At 40.4% G+C, this 18057-nt stretch overlaps 1 protein-coding gene across 3 annotated transcripts in view; it reads right to left on the bottom strand.

Annotated features, from left to right (window-relative positions):
• The window catches only part of THSD7B (thrombospondin type 1 domain containing 7B), a 299304-nt gene that overhangs the window by 157583 nt on the left and 123664 nt on the right, over positions 1-18057 (bottom strand). For all 3 annotated transcript variants that reach the window (XM_054277755.1, XM_054277756.1, XM_054277758.1), the window contains exons 7-8: positions 8677-8832; positions 6889-7086 (exon numbers count right to left, since the gene is read on the bottom strand). In XM_054277755.1, coding sequence (XP_054133730.1) covers positions 6889-7086; positions 8677-8832 — 354 coding nt within the window. The remainder of the gene's footprint in view (positions 1-6888; positions 7087-8676; positions 8833-18057) is intronic.

Genomic DNA, 18057 nt, shown 5'->3' with positions numbered 1-18057 from the left:
GAAGCTGATCTTCTGCTTCTTTTGCAGACATCAATTTCAGCAGAGGATTCAAAGACAGTAAATTCTCCTGAACCTGGCAGTGTCTGTCCTCACAGTGCTTGTGCACCAGTCCTAGAGCAGGGCACAATCTGCATTTTGAGTTTTTAAATGCTTCCAGCAGGAGACATCAAATATTTGGCATGGTACCAGCTGCTGGAAGGTAAGGCTTGATGGAGGCAACTAAATCCACTCCACCTGGCTCGTTAACAACCAGCCTGCTCAAAAAGAACATCAACCTTTATGACTACAAGAAACACAGGTCCCAAACCCACTGAACAACTCACACATCATGCTTCAGGATTCCTCAAACACTCATAATACTCAGCCCTGCTACTACACTGCAATATCCTTCTTCCTGCATGGCTGCTAAATGAGAAATATGGATCTTGCCTAACTGCTAGAAACCTTTGCATGTTGCCTTTTAGGATCTGCATTTCTAAAAGTCAGGAAAACACACTGGTTTGGGATCAGCTGCTTCAGTGACAGGGTACAGTGAGATACACTCAGGAACTAAGAGGAAAGAACTTTTTTCAAACTTATTTTCAGTACATTGAACATGGTATATCTTTTCTCTGAGAAGCATGAATAGAATCTGCAAATTAACTTTACATCATCAATCCATAGCAAAATGAAAAATCATGAACTCTACCCAGGGAAGAACTTGGCTTTGCTGAGACTGGACTCTAAGAGGTCTTTTCCTACCTAAGTGATTCTATGACTCCTGTTAAAACAGGACTGGTCAGGTGGGTGCTTCCCTAATGCCCTGAAGGAGGAAGAAAAGCATCTGCCCTGTGCCCTTGCAGCCCCTTCCTCCTGCAGGACTCAGGCTCACTGGTGGGGATGCTCCAGCCCTTGGGATGCTCTGCACAGAGCAGGGATCACAGACACTCTTGGGGAGCACAGGACACACTGGCACTGACCTGGAAGCACAGACAGGCAAGCTGAGCACACCACTGCTGATATTCTACCCACAAAGAGTCTTCAGCTTCTCCAAGTGCAGAGCTTCACTGTCAAGCCCTGGCAGAATGTAATATTGGATCTTAAACTAACACTGCTTTGATTACCTTACTTCCCTTTACTCCTCGCTTCAATTCCAACAGGATTTCAGTGTCTGCTCTGGCAATTGAGTTGTGTGAATAATGGATTTCTGTTTGGGCACTGAACCAAGGGGAAAAAAAAAAAAGAGAGAAAAAAAAGGGAAAGGGAAAAGGAAACTAAAACTAATGTTTAAAGTGGAATTGAAGAGAGATTGGGGGAGGATTTAGGGAAAAATAATCAATGTAAGGCAAAATGTTGCTTTAATCTGAAAGGAATATTTTGCTTTTGCTAACAACCTCTTTTAAAAATATTTTGAGTTCTTAATTTTGTTCAAGACTAGTTCATTTGCCAAAAAAAACCCCAAAACATTAATCATTTGATCTAAAAAATGCTGAAAGAAAACATTTTGTCTCTGAAATACTATTCCCCAATTTTACAAATAAAACTGCCAGATGGAACAGAAACTCAGAAACAGATGTATTTCAACCCAAATGTACTTTTTCAGTGAACTTATTAACACTGAAAAACAAAAATCCTCTTCTCTCCTTGGCAAGCAGCAGGTTCTAGATTCCAACTGCCTAGAACCAAAGAGATGGCACAGGAAAACAAACCAGAACTGCTGTGCTGAAGCTCCTCTCAGCAGCACTGCCAGAAGCCCTCTTGCTGCAGTGTTTTACTCCTGAGCTGCCCCTGTGGCAGATGGAACATAGCAGGGATGTTCACACCCCCAGCTGTGAGTCCTGAGAGCTGCCAGGTGTTGTTCATTTATCAGCTGAGCCTGGGGAGGATGCACACACACGCCCAGGGTGCCTCAGAGCTCCAGGTGAGGCAGGAGGTGCTGAGGATGGAGGTTTTGTGACAGGCCCCAGCACCAGCCCTTCAAGTGCTGCAGGGGAGAGTCAGCAGCATCCTAGGCCCCTCTGGGCTCTGCTCCTCTGCCTCAGCACCTGCACCTCCCTGACCCTGCCTGAACTCTGCATAAGGAACAGAGAGATTATTCAGCACTCTTATAAATACTGTCCTTAAAATGAAGACACCATTTACAACAAGTCTGGATTGTTTGTCCAAACTCATGGCATCCCTGCCCGTGGCAGAGAGGACTGAGATGATCTTTGAAGTCCCTTCCAACTCAAACCTTTCTATGAATTTTAACTCCCACAAACAAAAGAAACCCTGAAACCCAAGTACAGGGAAGCAAATATTCAGCAGCTTTTGAGCTGTGCTTAGATTTGTTAACCAGGAGTAGAGTAGAAGAGCCTGAATACAGCAAAATCACATGACCTTTGCATTAATCCCTGTTGTTGAGCTAATAATTTTCTGATTAAAACAATTAAGCCTTTGGGTATGACTGATTTCATATATTTGATTACTTAGATACCACGCTGTTCTCTGTCTCAGAGAAATCCTCTCTGCTACTAATAGTTCTTCTGGTAGGAATCTGAACAAGCAAAAGCGAATTAATAAATGATGACATGGGAATTCCACTGAAATAGATTGATGACTTGTGGGTATGATTCTGAATAATAACATTTTACGACCTACTCAAGAGCACTGCTAATAGGCAGGAATTTGCTTATGGCACCGTCAGAAACATTTATAAAATGCTTGGAAAATGAATTGTTACTTTTATGAGTCAGACTTGTTATTTCATGAGTTTATTGTTATAGTTGCTTTTACGTATGTGTTCTCAGGTTGTACTCCTTACCATAATGACTGCTCTGCACAAGCTGCACAACAGGCATTTCTAAAAACAAGGTCTGGTTCCACATTTGTTTTGCTTCAATCTCATTTTCTGTTATCAATGCAGCCTAAAACAGATATGGGAAAATGCCAATAAAATGAGTGTCCGAATTCCTCCATCAGACTGAACCCAACATGTTTATCTATTTTGTAGCACCTAAATCAAACAACTGTGAAATTACCTCTGAAGGACAAGCACTCCTATCTGGACTGAAGTTCTGCCTGCTGACCCTGAATCAAGCCCTGCTGTCTGAATGCCCCCTGACCCACCACACTCAAAGTGCTTGTACCACTTACAAAGACAAAAGAAGCAAAAGCTGATTTGGGTCATTCTCTTAAAAAAAAATGAAACACAATAAGCATTGGCTACTGCACAGCTGCATTTAAAAATGAAAAAGTTTTGACCACGTTCATGTTTTGTGAAGTGGAAAGTTTTCAGGGAGTTCCTTTCATCTGGTCAATGCACAATAATGTTTGTCAGTGTTAATCAAGGCTGCCCAAAATCAAATGTCAGACACTTGCAGCTATCTGCCCAAGAACACATTACAAAAAGGCAATTGGCAATTATTCAATTCCTTGTTGAACAACCAAAAACACCCGCTCTGAGTAAAATCACAAATAATTCCTGAGGTGTCTGCAAATATAAAAAAAGAGCTTTCAAATAAATTCTTTTATCTGAAGTATAGATCAATGTGGCCAATGACACACACAGTCCAATTTTTAGTACAATCATCAATTTTCCTATACTGTTTTGGCTTCACGGACTTTCCCAAATATATCTATTATTGACCTTCACCAGCTAAATAAAAGATACCATCCATAAAAAATTTATTTATAAGAAGCATACAAAAGAACTCTTTTTCTATTCTATGCATTACTTGACATTGTGTTTCTACACAGTATTTAATTTAATTTGACTTATTACACTACTGCCTTTTCTTGATATAGAAGAGAAGCACTCAAGGGATATGGACCAGACACTAAGAGTATCTTGCACACATTCAGTAACTTATTAACAGAGATTAGAGACACTCCTAGGTGGGAGCAGACACCTAATAATGACAAAGTAATGAGATTACTATTGTCTTCTCATTACTCCTCATCTGCGCTAAAGCACTGCAAATCACAAATTACAGACTCCAGCTACTACATAAAACCCTGTTGGCCATAGTATGTGCTCTGTGGAACCACTTCACCATTACAAATTAACCTACTTAAGAAGCAAAAAGTCATTTCTGTACCTCTGGGCTGAGCACAAGTGTTATATCATTGAACTTCACACAAGCCCTTACACAGAGAGGGAAGCCTTCAGAGAAACCCCACAAATCAGAGCTTGACCCAGCTGTGACTTGTTCCCAAGTTGCCCAAGCTCCAGCTCAGGCCAGCAGCAGTTTGTTACCCAGCCCAGTGTAACAATCTCACCAGAAGTGATGGCTCTTTACCATGGAAGGACAGGAGACTACAAGGGATTCAAAGGTGAGGCTTCAGCTGGTGAGAGAAGTTCTTTAGCCCCTGCACCCCACTCACCTCTCTCATGGCATGGGCTGGAACCGGGGACAGTACACGGAAGAAGGAAAATGTGGTGGCCAAAAGCTCCTTTTTGGCAAGTGAAAAAACAGACTCCACATGGAAAAGGCCTCCTGTGCCTGAGCCATGGAGAGCCCAGTGTTACACAGAAAAGCACAGGTGGCAAAGGACACAGGTTCAGCCACTGAGGATGGAGAAGGGAGGGAAGGACAAGAAGCCTGATGGAAAACCCTTCTGCAGCACAGCTGACATCAACAGTACTGAAGCTGCTCATGAAGAGAAGGGAGCAAACTGCAGCAACACGAGGAGAGCACCACATCACAAAGTTTGGCATTTACATGAAAATGAAGGCATCTTGCTGGCAGGGATACAGAGACAACCCAAAGTACCCTAACCAACACACTCCAGGCCCAAATGAACTGTTAAGTTGATGATATACTGGATTTGGCATTTAACAGGTTCCAAATTTTTTTTTTTCATCCCTTCAGGCATTCAGTAGGAATGCTGAGCAATAATGCCAAGCATGGATGACAGAATGACTGGATAAATCAATGGATTTTAGAGCTGAATTCTACAAAAGACGCTTAAGTAAATGAAAATAGCAGCACACAACACAGCTTTCAGCAGGGCCATTGCTTGCACAGAATACTGAGCATGTGTACAATGCTAAGCATGGACAAAGGCCTCATGCTATTTCACCTGTAAATGACACATCTCAGTTTAACATAATTCCCTTCTGACCTCCTACTGCCAACTAACCAGCTACTCCAGGTAAAACACATTAAGCAAAGCTGACACTTACTCCAACTTCTATCCAAAAACAAAGCAGACTACTTTTTGCAAAGGAAATCTAGGTAAAAGAATGTTACAGAAGGAAATAAATAAGGTTATGAACAAAGCAACTACGTCAGTGAATTAAGAAAAGAAACAATTTGACTCTTTTTCTAGCTTCAACTGTAAGGACTCTTCCAGACCTCTCATACTCAATCAAGACTCCAGAAAGTCTACAGAATAATACTAAGCAGTGATTCCAACCTGCCTGGTAACCTCCCTTCACATTTCCTGGTGAAACCTTCTCAGTTTTAAGTGAACCCTGATCACATCTAGTAACAATGTTTGTCTCAGACTGGTGGGGTAGGAAGACTGTCCCACCAAATATTTTTTTTTTGTAACTAGAACATGCACAGAATAACTGAAATGGAAAGCCTATTGTGACTTCCGATACCTTGTTGAACAATTGAGTGAAAGAGAGACACTTCAAAGGCCTGGCTTCTGAAGGATCATAGCCACAGAGAACAGTGTGATCAGAGATCAGTGAGCACCTGCCATGGAACACACTTGCTGTCCCCAGCACAAGTTGGGGCACAGAGATGGATGCTGGCACAGCCTCAGCACTGTGATGTGCATGGTGCTCCTCAGCAATGCCAGCCTCCACCTGCACTCATCCTGCTGGCCTGGACCTACAGGAATCATCACACACCAGCAGAGACCACTCGGGCAAAATCCAGAGTGAGCTCTTTGCTCTCCTTGATGTTCTGTGTCATTTTGTAGCAGTTGAAGATTTCTTTTATTCCCCCCATTCTCACAAACTGACAAGAAAACCACACAGATTTAAATATATTTCAAGGGAATCTGTGCTTTTCAGACAAAGCAGCCATTATTTCTTTCTGCCAGGTTTTAGTGCCTTATAAACAACCCACTATATTAACCACTTATCAATTAACCACTTGTTATCACCCTGAAATTGTAAAAGAGGAATTCTCCATTGCAGATACAACGTCAGGCTCTAAAGTTGTACAGTTTTGCCACTTTTGAGATGATAGCACAGTCTTGCTGTGACTAAGGACTGCAAAATTGTGCTCCATGTAATTGAATCTAAAGATCTGACAACAGTGACCTTATCAAGAAATGAAACTTTTGGCTGAGGTTCAAACCACACACAAGAAATAACATCTTGCTGGCTGTTTGTAAACGTCACATAAAAATGTACTTATTCATTATTAGCAACTTGTACACTGAACACTCTGCAGGTCTCAAACTGCTGCCAAGGGAAGGATTACTCAGTACAATCATTTCATTTACATCTCAGACCTGTATTAATTCTGGCAGCACAACCGAGCATCCCTGCTCATGACTGTAACAGTGTTATCCCAATGAGAGAATTATTCAGACCACAGGCTAAAACCAGAGTTCTGGGAGCTGGATTGATATTCTAAATGACCATGGAGCTGCTGACCTCAGTGAGAGCCCTGATTTAGTACAAATATCCCACTTTTGTGGTAATAAGGCCAGAAATGACAATACAGAACCTGCACTGGTGAGCCATTCCCTTTAGGATAAAATGGAACAGAAGGCTCCAGGCAAAATCCTTGGTTCTACCAGCCCCAGGCTTTAAGGAGCAAAACAGCCAACTCAAAAATCTGAAAGTTTCATAAAAAATTCAGTAAGGAGCCATGGTACATAAGCGCCAATTGCTCCGGAACAAAACGTTGTTTTAGGAGGCACAAAAATCCACGGGGTTTTTAAGAGCAGAGCCCAGCTCACCTTTCCTGCTCCTGCAGACAGCCTTGAGGACACGGTGCCCAGGCCCACAGTGCCCTCGGTCGGTCACACAGGCTCCCTCCGACACCTCCCACTCGTGGCACCGCGCGTCCTCACACGGGATGGACTCCACCAGATGAGGACAGCCCGCCAGGGCGCCCACTGGATCCACCACCACCTGCCTCTGCCTCATCCTGAAGCCTGGAAAAAGCACAGCTGGATTAACTGGACAACAGAAATAAATATTTATGCAATAATTTAGTAGCGAGAGGACTACATGGGGCATCTGGAGCTGGGGGATTTAAAGACAAACAAGTGAACAATATTTACAAACTGGGTTGATTGGGACAGCACTGTAGGTGTCCAGGCATGCAAAATCTAACAGTGTGCAAAGAATTCCAGAAACTCACATTTTTCACATTTTTTTCCCCTTCCATCAGCATTAGATAGAAGTACACATGTCAGGATATAGAAATCTACCAGCAATGCATATATTAATGTTATAACAGCATTAACATAAAAAGAGAGGAACAGTTAAGGAACTGAAGATATAAATGACATCTCCATTCTGCCTGGGAATCCCCTAACGAAAGGATTTGTTTTGAGACACAGCAGAACAGTTTACTAAGAAATTAGTATTCTGTTTCATGAAGGCATAAGGTTTTCTGATACATAATACATATCAGACCTCTTTGAAATGACATCCTATTAAACTGGAAGATTCAAATGTAAAGTGGAAGAAAAAGGTTACAGAAATAATCATAGAATTGATTACATAATCTACCTCCTCCTGAATAAAACCAAAAGTCATGTTGCTATACACAATGCAGAACTAATACACAAGTATCTTTCAGCCAGTTCTGTTATGTAAATGACACAGAATTCTAAGAAAAAGGCAGAAAAAAATACATGAGTGTTTTTCCTCTGACAGTCTTGGAGCAGGGGCAAATATACAGTATTAGTAGAAGCCTCATGGAAATGCTTTGGTCATGAAACGGAAAATAAAATTAAAAATAACACATTGCAGAGAATATAACAGATTAAACTTCCCCAGTTCTCAAATCAGCAAAAAGAAATTATTCAAAACAATTTAAACATGAAATGCTTTTGCAATTATTATTATTTTTTATTATATCGCTTTTTGTTTGAAAGTTTTTGACCAGTTGAAATCATTTCACAGACTTAAGCAGTTTTCAGAAGAGCTTAATTTCTAAACAACAATATCCATTCCCTGACATGCACTCCAAGAACCATCTTTGCAACTTAGAGCCTTAGGAAAGGCTCTGTGAGGAATCTCAATGTGTCACAGTAACAAACATGTATAGCTTTCAATTAAAATCCAGGGGAGGTTGAATTACATTTGCATATCCTTCTTCCAGGAATTTAAACCAAAACCCACAACAATAAGAACAATCTCTTGGGTCCACCTGAGTCCAGATTTCAGGGCTGTGGGATGCACCTCCATCCTGATACACTGCCCTGGAACCCAGGCATGCAGTAGGATTTCCAAGGGGATCAGAGAGGGGCAGCCTGGCAGCTGCTGGCCCAAGAAATCATCCTGCACAAGGTTTAGTGCAGGACAAAAGCACCTGAATCAGCTTGGAAAAAAATCTTACTTTTTCTTCTCACATGAATTATGGCAAAAACCTTTTAAAGGTCAGATTCCACTACACACACTCAAGAGCTTCATCCTGTGTTAGATTAATTTTTTTAAAAAGCACATTAGGCCCCAATGTCCAGTGTGACAGCCCTGCTGTTGCAGTCCCTGTGCAAGGCTGGACTCCGGCTCACCTCTCCCTCCGTGGCGGTGCTGGCAGCTCTCGGGCAGGCAGGGACCCCACGCTGCCCACGGGGACACCGCGCACTCGGCCCGGCACGGCAGCTGGCACAGCTGGGAGCTGCCAGGGGCAGCACCCTGGCAAAGCTTCCCATCCACGGGTCTGGCAACTGAGGGAAAGGAAAAAAGAGGAAAAAAGAAAATCAAGGCTGTAATTCTGTCCTGATGGACTTAGTTATCCAGAATGCACCAAAATCCAGTGATTTTTCAGGGTCTTATCTCCCAGGGCAAAAAGTTAATCCTGTGTTTAGAAAGGCACTTATGAGTTTTATCTAAACGACCCTTATTCAGCAAGCCAGTTGAGACTATGCTTAATTGCAATCAGGTGCTTTAAAACTAGATTGAGGGCTGATTTTCAGCAGTGCTGGAGTAACAAACCAGGATCTAATCCCCACATTTATGGCCAAGGAGACCTCTTTAGAGAGGTCTAAAGAGAAAGACACCTAAGCAGGGAATCCACAAAACTCCCACTGCAATTGGGAGCCAGGCAGAGGCAGGTGAGTAAAACCCCAGCACAGGGGATTCTCCCAATTTTCATGCCCTTCAGGGCCCTGCCATCTCTGGATTATGGATGCAGTGTCCAGACCTTGGAATTTTTTCATCTCCTTTCACTAAAACTGAGCAGAGCTCTCGGATTCTTCTACACAGACTCAAGCACAAAGCATCTTTGCTGCATGGGAGGAGAGACATTTACCTGAGCTGCCTGCACCCATGGATCTCCAATCCTCTTTATCCCAGAAATGAGCCAATCCCAAACCCTGCCAAGCTCCAGTTTAGTTGATACTGACAATGGATTTGGAAAGGTGACTCTCTTTGTATTTTCATTTATCATAAGAGATTTCTAGATTCAATTAACTTCTCTCACCTTTTTATTTGGGGCAGGGGGAGGAAGGAAAAGAAAGGGAAAGAAAGACTCTTAAATCTGTCCTCTGAGTCATTATATGATATTGCATTTCAATTACATTATGGGCTGAATTTGGCTGTCTCTTTAGATAAATCAATATCAAAGCAGTCTTTCAAAAGGCAAAGGCTTGTTTGAGTTTACTTTGCCATGGCATTACCAAGACTTCATTAATTTTTATAGCTACTGAGTTTGTTTTATCCTCATTTTTATTTTTCATGTCTGTTTTTCTTTGCTTCCATGCATGGAATTGATTTTAAAAGAATTTGTAAAAACATGCCCAACATATGAGTAATCTTTCCTTTTTCTGATATTACACCATTTTCTTCACAATTAATCATTTGAAGACAAACACTTCTTTTTTTTTGTTTTAGACACAAGAATTTAACATTCACAACCTTGAATTCTGATTTGCACATCCTGAAGCTGAGTTTATCAGTCTAAAGTGATATTCAGACCAAGATCAGCACTTACGATTCCAACTCATCAGAATAATAGGATTAAACAACAGTGTGATTTAATTCTAAGCTGAAAGATAATATATTGGTAAAAAAGACCATTTTCTGAATGTTTTCTCAGACCCTGTAAGGCCTTTGACATGTTCATTTAAAGATTAGAACAAGGTGGCATAAATCCAATTCACCTGAATGCTCACATAAAGAGACCTTTTCTAGAAACCTTGCAAGTGAAGTGACAGACAGAACGAGATAAATATTAGAGTTTTAAGGATAAGATATTTATTTTACCAAGAAGTCTCATGCATGGCTTAACCTGCCTCTCAGCATCAAGCTTTACAAAACTGTATCCGTTTTCTGGAAGTTCACTCAGAGAAATGAAAGGAAATAAAAATGAGTACAAATGGTCAGCCCAAGGAATAAAGTCCAGTCCTGCTTTGCTCTAACTCAAGGTGTTGTTGCCAGGAATGGCTCTTCCCTCCCCATTGATTTTTAGCTTGTTTCTATACTGAATTTAACTATTTAAATGTGGAAGGCTAGATACAGTTGGATGGTTCTCCTTCTTTGAAAACCAACCAGTGCACCCAAGATGATTTTAAATTGATTTTGGATTAAAAAATCAAGAAAAATTGATCACAAAAAGTCAAAGGGGCTACCACTCATCCCACATTCATGGATGACTTCTTCCCATTCTGATGGAAATTCCTGCCTTCCTCTCCCTGCCAACCACCCTCCTGCTCCTCTTCCTCCCTTGGGCTGATGCCCTGTTTAATTCTAGCACTGGAAGCTCTTTTCCCAGGAAATGTTTCCCATTTGGCACTGGAATAAGGCTGCTTGTTTGCTCACTTCCTTACATAGTTCTTTGCATTCTATAAAAGGTAAATCAGAAAATACCATTCTGATCAAATATCCAAATACATTCCAAGTCAGTGCCAGCTTCTGCTCCTCACTCTATACTGACTGCAGTCCTCCAGTCAGTCTTCAGGAATAAGACCAGAACAAAAAGCCCAAGCTGTAATGATAAATGCATATACAATGCCATCCTTTTCCAACACCTGGCAGGTGTAGAGAGACAGTTTCCACCCAGAGTGACAGGATGAACCAGCAGGGTCCTCCTTAAAACAGAATTTCATTCTTCTTCAGTCATTTGATTAAAAACTCTGATTTCCATCTGCTTTATTTCAGAGCTTTATGTGATTTTCCAGTGTCATTCTTTTATACTCTAACAAATTTGTCTTTTTTTTAATTATAAAGGAATGATAAGGGGAAATGTTTCTGTGAACCCTTTAAATGCCAAAATTCTCACACACAGCAGCCTCCAAATGGCACAGGCAGCCTGGCTGGGCATGTCCTGCTCAGGGAACAAACCTGACATTATGCCTATGATAAATGACCAGAGCTGCCAGGAAGGTCTTTAGGAATGGGCCAGCCTTCTGATTTCGTTCAATAATTGACTCTGTAGTGGCATTTTCCTGCATTCATACAGAAAAAGTGCTTTTTGTGTAATTATTTTCCTTGGAACAACCTTAGCCATGTTTCTGGTGAAAGGCAGAAGCCAGGAAAGCAAAGTGGGAGGGGGAGGAAACATCTCTGATTCAAGTGGCAGCTTATTTATGACACTTGTTCATACCTTTTAAAATCCTGTGTTCTTTCCAATCTATAGAATAAACTTGAAAAAGCAATCAAGTACTAATCTGGCAGCCTCTGAAACATTGCACATTTCTATAGCTGTTATATTGAATCTATCCTTCATAAATGCAACTGCAGCTGTTCCCAGCACCAGTGTCTTGCCTCAAGTTTGAATTTTACTATTTGCTGTTATTTTCAGGTTATTGCTACCAGCAGGAGATAATAAATTGGGTTCTAAAGTGTCTTGTTTCCCTATATATTTTTACTGAGGTAATGATTTGGAGGAAGAGGAAATCAGCTCTGATATGATTATTTCCATAATGCAATTTTAAGCCAATAAATAAATTATCTTTGAATAGAGCCATGTGGACAGATCCTTGCAGGCACACATACTCACACTCTGTTAAAAGCAATGCTGACCAAACAAGAGGCAGAAATGCATAGGATGGCATTTTGTTTGCAGGGGGTCCTGTCAAATATGGTTTTTCAACTCCTCAGGAGGTAAATAACACTTTTTTCCTGGACTTTAACTACATTTTCCTTTTACAGTGAAAACCCAAGTATTTTTTAACTAAAACTAAAATGAGATTTTTCTAAATATCACTAATATATCTGTAATACACACAAAGATTATCAGGTCTGCCTCTTAGATATTTCAGGTAATACTCACTCAATTCTCAAGGCAATAAATCCAAATGTTTACCATATGGCAAAACTAATCCAAATTGAAGATTGCCAGGATACAAGGCAGCTATGAGAAAGGGATGGCATATCCTTGTGAAAGCTCTTACTGCCTTTGCTGGGACTTATAAACCAAAGACACTTGGATCAATACAAAGGGAAATTACTTGAGAAAACCACAAAGGAGAGAGTTATGTTATAAAAACACCTTCATGTGTAAAACACAATAGGGGTAAACCCAGCACAACATTTGCAAGCAATTTCTCTAACCTGAAAGACATTTTTATAGCAAAAACAAAATACTGCACAAGGGAGAAGTGGTGAATGCCATCTGACCAGCCTGGAAATGGCACCAACCCCAGTCCCTTGCACTCCTCCATTAAGGGCCTAATGCACCCCATGTCTGATGGAAAGGGTTCCTTTATGGGTTCAGGAAAAATCAATTAGTTTTGAAGCCACTAAGTACAAAGTTGGAGGCCTATTTTCAATTAAAATCCATTTAATAGACAAGGAACAACGTATGAATAGAAAGCTAATCACAGCATGAAAGAGGGTTAATAGTGGATTGCCAAGAGCAACAATGGCTTAATGCATTTCAGAACAATAAAAATCCTCACAATTTTATTAAAGTGACACAGACAAAAAGTATCCCTGTGTCCTCCCTCTGCTGCTCAACAGGACTATGATCTCAGCTGGGATACTGCATTGTTTTGCTACAGCAGAACTTGTGGAGATTAACAACACTCTACATATCTGGCAAACATTCAGAGTGAGCACGGGGCTCCCCACCAGCAGCCACATGACTGAGCAGATCAGAGGTGACAATTCATTAAGAGTGTCCAGGAAAAACAGCAGAGGCAACAGGGATGCTGGGATGGCAGCAAAGCCAATGATGGAAAGCAAAAAAGGATTCTGCAGGATATTTGAGCCTTTTGGCTGTTAGCCAGAAAATGCTGAAAATCATTGGAACCAGACAGGGTGAGAGAAAATACAAGGAAAACAAGGAAGAAAACCTACGAAACAGGAAGACAATCCATGAAAACTTCATGAAATCGTTGTAAGAGTGTGAGCTCTGCCCACTGCTGTGTTCAGCATTCATTCCCCAGGAAGGAGGAACCTCTTCTGTGACTGGCACAACAGAAGCCCCTCTGTGGATGTGCCTGGGACACCGGGATGTGGCTAAAAAAGCTAAGCTGGTGACACGGATGCTGGGAGCAGCCAGGCTGGCCTTGGCACACAAACTGCATTTATCTCCAGTGTCCCCTGCTCCAGACACCTCTGGCTCCCTCCTCTCTCCCCAATGTCCCAGTTTGTGGCGCAGCCTCGTGCACACAAATCCTTTTAATTTTTCATCTCTCTCCCTGTTATTGTCTGAACACAATGCAGCTCCCCAGCCTCAGAACAGCAGCAGGACAAAATTACACAGAACAAACCATCACTGTCTGGGAGGGAATTAATCCAGTTCCAGTGGCAGGAAATAATTATAAAAACACAGATGCAATTAAAATGTTAGCTTGCAAAGATAAAAGCCTGGACTAAAACCTAGAATCTCTCGTGAACTCACTGGGCAACACATTATTTGCTGCATACCACAGCCAGCTAAACAAATTCAGGCATTTATAAAGTGATAACTATGCAGGGTCATAGCAAATAGCTTACTGACAAAAAAAAAAAGGCCTATTTTTTATAAGGCACCTCTTAAAAGGCTCACTTCTTTTCATTGTCAAAGTCTTTTTAAACATTACTCACTTCATTTTAGTTTAATCAGTTTTAAGATATGAAAGAATTAAAAGTATTAGACCTCTGAAAGACATTAGGGAAAATGTTGGGTTTTTCTTTCTTAATGGATTCAAACTCAAATTTTTGAACTGCACATTTAAATACCACTGTCATGCAGTACAACAATCTGAATAAAATCATTTCCTCTCCTGCTTCTACAGGGTTTCCCCTGAAGAAGCCAGCTGTTACATATTTATTTTTCCATTATGTGAGTTGTATCTCATAAATCTGCTCAGCATTTGGTGAGCTTACAGATCAATAACTTGGCATCACAGCAATATAAATCTGATACAGACTTCCCTGAATATATTTCACACTTCAGAGGTGTATTTCTTATCTTTTCAAGCCAATACAGCCATCCCAGTGATAAATAACTAGTTTGGGATGAGAGGGATCCTTGGGGGGGAGAGGTTCCACCTGAGAATCTGGCTTCTAGCTGATTCAGGTCAGCTAAGCTCCAGGCTGGATGCTCCTGTTGCTGCACCAGGAGCAGCTCAACAAAGCTTTTTTCACACCACTGCTGACCATTATTCCTCTCCCTCCTACAGTCCTAGTCAAGTTTTCTCATTACTAATATATTCTAACCTATTCCTTTTCAATTTCATAAACCAGACAAGGAAAACAGGATTTGAACATCAAAGTCCTAAAATTCTAATTTCCGTAGAGTAAATTAATCTTCTCATTCCTGCAGTTTCACCAGCATAAATTTACAAAAAAAAAAAAAAAAAAGAAGAAGTGTGCATTTAATATAGTGCCCATACTCCCCACAGGGTTCACTCCAACAGGGCATAACCTGCATCAACTCCTAAACTCCACAGGCAGCTTATCTTCATCAACACAGTCCTTTATATGCAGGAGGTACATCCAACATGCAGTATGGCAAAAGCCATAAATGACAACAACCTGCACAACCAACTTCCACTTCCTGAAGAGTTGGACCTGGTGCTCCACAAGAAAAGGGATGGTGGCATGTTCAAACTGGGCTTTCCACTGGCACTGTCCCCTTCCCAAAACCAGAGTTTACTGAACAGATGCCACATGCACCAGTTTGAAACACTAATCCCCCAGGAGACACACATTGGAAGGTCATGATTCAGAGCAGAACAAAGAACTAGCAGGGAAAAAATTGCGGCACCCTCATTAGGAAACAGAGCAAAGGAGGTAAAACAGCACATTTTGGAGCTAAATAAGACAATAGGGCAGAAAGAAAGGGAGGAAAATAAATAGAGAATAACATATCTACGAAAGGACTCTTCAAATCAATCTCTGTGCAAGTCTAAAATGGCACCAACATCTGAAAAACAAAACACAATGCCAAAATATTTCCCATATGGGAATCAAGACGAGTCTAAAAAAACCACTCATCAGATAAGAAAGGAATAGGCATTTTTGTCTATCAGCAGTAGGGAGAAAGTTCAATATTTTGAGGAAAACAAGAATGTATAAAGGCCATAAAATAATCATTTTGAGACTTGTAGAAGCAGGACTCAGATGAAAGTGCAGGGGACCAGTTTCAGCTTCAGACCATTTTGTGATTCTGTCAGTAAAGGGGCTTGTAAGACAAAACTACATAAGGGAATACACAGAGGGATGGATCAGAGAGTAACCATTAGACCTGAACAGGTACTTGAGGATTTTCCAAGTCCTCAGCTGTAAACAGACTAAAGGAGGTTTTGCTACTACAGCTGGCAACACACAAGTTTATAAAAAACCAATCTGATGTAAAATGAACCAGGTGGAATTGTATCCTAAAAATAAAGCAAAAATTAGGATAGGCTGGGGAACTGCAGGGGAGTAAGGCAAGGTACTATGTCTGCTAACAGGTGAGGGTTGAATGTCTCTCAAAGGAAAGAGGAACATAAAAATAATAGAGACTTCTGCACAAAAGAGTTTTGAAGAGTAACACGAAAAGCTATCCAAAAACAGTGAAGGCACAGCTGTGTCACATACCTGCTATTGAAATTAAAGCTCAAATAAAAACAAATATATGGAGACAAATATGATGGAGAAAATCATTAAGCAAAAAAAATACAAATAAAACTTTAGAGCCTTGTACAGGTATGAGAATTTTATGTGGATTTTCAGATGTAATAACAAAGATTAAGAAGATAGGAACCTGCAATGATTTCTGCTGAGCAGGTAGTAAGAGATACATTTTATTAGCCAAATTTACTATGCAGAGTAAACAACAAAGAAGATTCAAGGAAGCAAAGCCTTATTTCACAAAGGTCTTTTCAATCCTATAATTAAAACTTAAGCAGACAGGCTCCCAAAACACTCTAAGAAAATTCTGAAAGCAAAGATGTGAATTGGATTTTGTTCAAACAAGTAAAAAAGGAAAAATGTCAAGATATATAAGGCACAAATTTTATGAAAGAATGACAGGGCAGACAGAACCCTAGTTAGAAAACTACAGAAAATATGGAAAGAGCAGCAATCCCAGCCACTAGAGACAGCAGGTAAGTAGTTCAGAGAAGAGAAGAAATACTTCTGGAGTATTTTATAAAGACTGCCATCTCCCAGACTACTGAGAATGAGATACAGTTTCCAGATAAAGCCAAAAAGCAAAATTAATTAGAAAACAGAAGGATACTCCCTGGTCTTCAGAAAAGAAGGTAAAAAAATCATGAGGTAGAAAATTAAATCTAGGAACTACATAGGTTTGCTAACTTTTTGAACATAAATACAGACACCAGTCCCAGATTCTAAGAGAAATTTTCATTCCCATATCAGTGGAATAATTTATTGAGAGGAGAGTTGTACTGCCAAACAAGGAGAGGTTTCATAAACAGATTGTTGCATAATATTCTTCCCTACCAGATGTCTTTTTTGTTGGGGATTGCTAGTTAGTGATATTCACCCAGATCAATTAAAATTTATTATGGAACAATATATTTCAGCTAAAATTTTATAAAACTCCAAAAATCTTTTCTCTTTTTATAAGCCCACTTATAGAGGAGAAGAAAGCATGTGTGTCCTATGGTAGCAGTGTCTGACTTTGAAAATAAATTAATGATGTGTATTTCTACTTTGCTTAAGAGAGTTTTCATATGAGTGAACAGACTTAATTTTAAAAAGAAGTACAAAGAAGGGTGGTCACCACCACGCCTACAGTTTGTTCCAAAAATGGGATTCCAGGCACAGGGATGAAGGAATATCACAGCTGAAGGGCAGAAAGGGCTGTACCACAAGCAGCTCACTTGCATATTCTGTGCTACTTTTTGTGCAAAATGTGTCTCCTCTTTAAAAGCAACATCATTTCAAACATGCAGATTTGCTACTTCCATCTCTGGAATTACTAGATTACAACATCTTTGTGAAAATTAAGCATTATAAATTCAAACCTTAAAATTCAGTGAGATACTTAAAGACAGCAGGATCTGTAAAAGGTAATCATGTTAAAGTTCAGCCTAAATTAACAAAAGCCTCCCAGGTGAGGAGGGATTGGACTCCTTGGACAGAACAGCCAGCATTAAAACCAGCAGAGTCTCTTCACTTAGGGTTATCTACATTCACAGACCTCTGAACTGCACAGCACTTTACACATTTACCAATGTAAAATGTAAATTTAGCTGTAACAGCCTCAGAAGGCAGGAATATTACCAAGCACTTCAAAGACTGCAATATCTTTTCCTTCCAAATACTCATATTAATAGTATGAACATCCTCCTCAAGGCTTAGAAAACATATAACTTCACTTGGAACAAGACAGGGATTTCTTAGTTACGTCATCTCTTGGGGGAGAAAAATACGAAATCTTATCAATGCATTTCTCAAAGTAATACCTGAGTGAGAGTTTTCCATTTTCAGTGTCTTCAAGTTGGAACCTTATAATCAAAATACAGAAAGATTTCAGTCGACTTAACCTTCTGAACAGCTGATATATAGGG

Source organism: Melozone crissalis, unplaced genomic scaffold, assembly GCF_028551555.1.
Source record: "Melozone crissalis strain CALT ecotype California unplaced genomic scaffold, PUWL_Pcris_2 ptg000023l_1, whole genome shotgun sequence".
Classification (NCBI taxonomy): Eukaryota; Metazoa; Chordata; class Aves; order Passeriformes; family Passerellidae; genus Melozone; species Melozone crissalis.
This window is presented reverse-complemented; position numbering and strand designations above follow the sequence as displayed.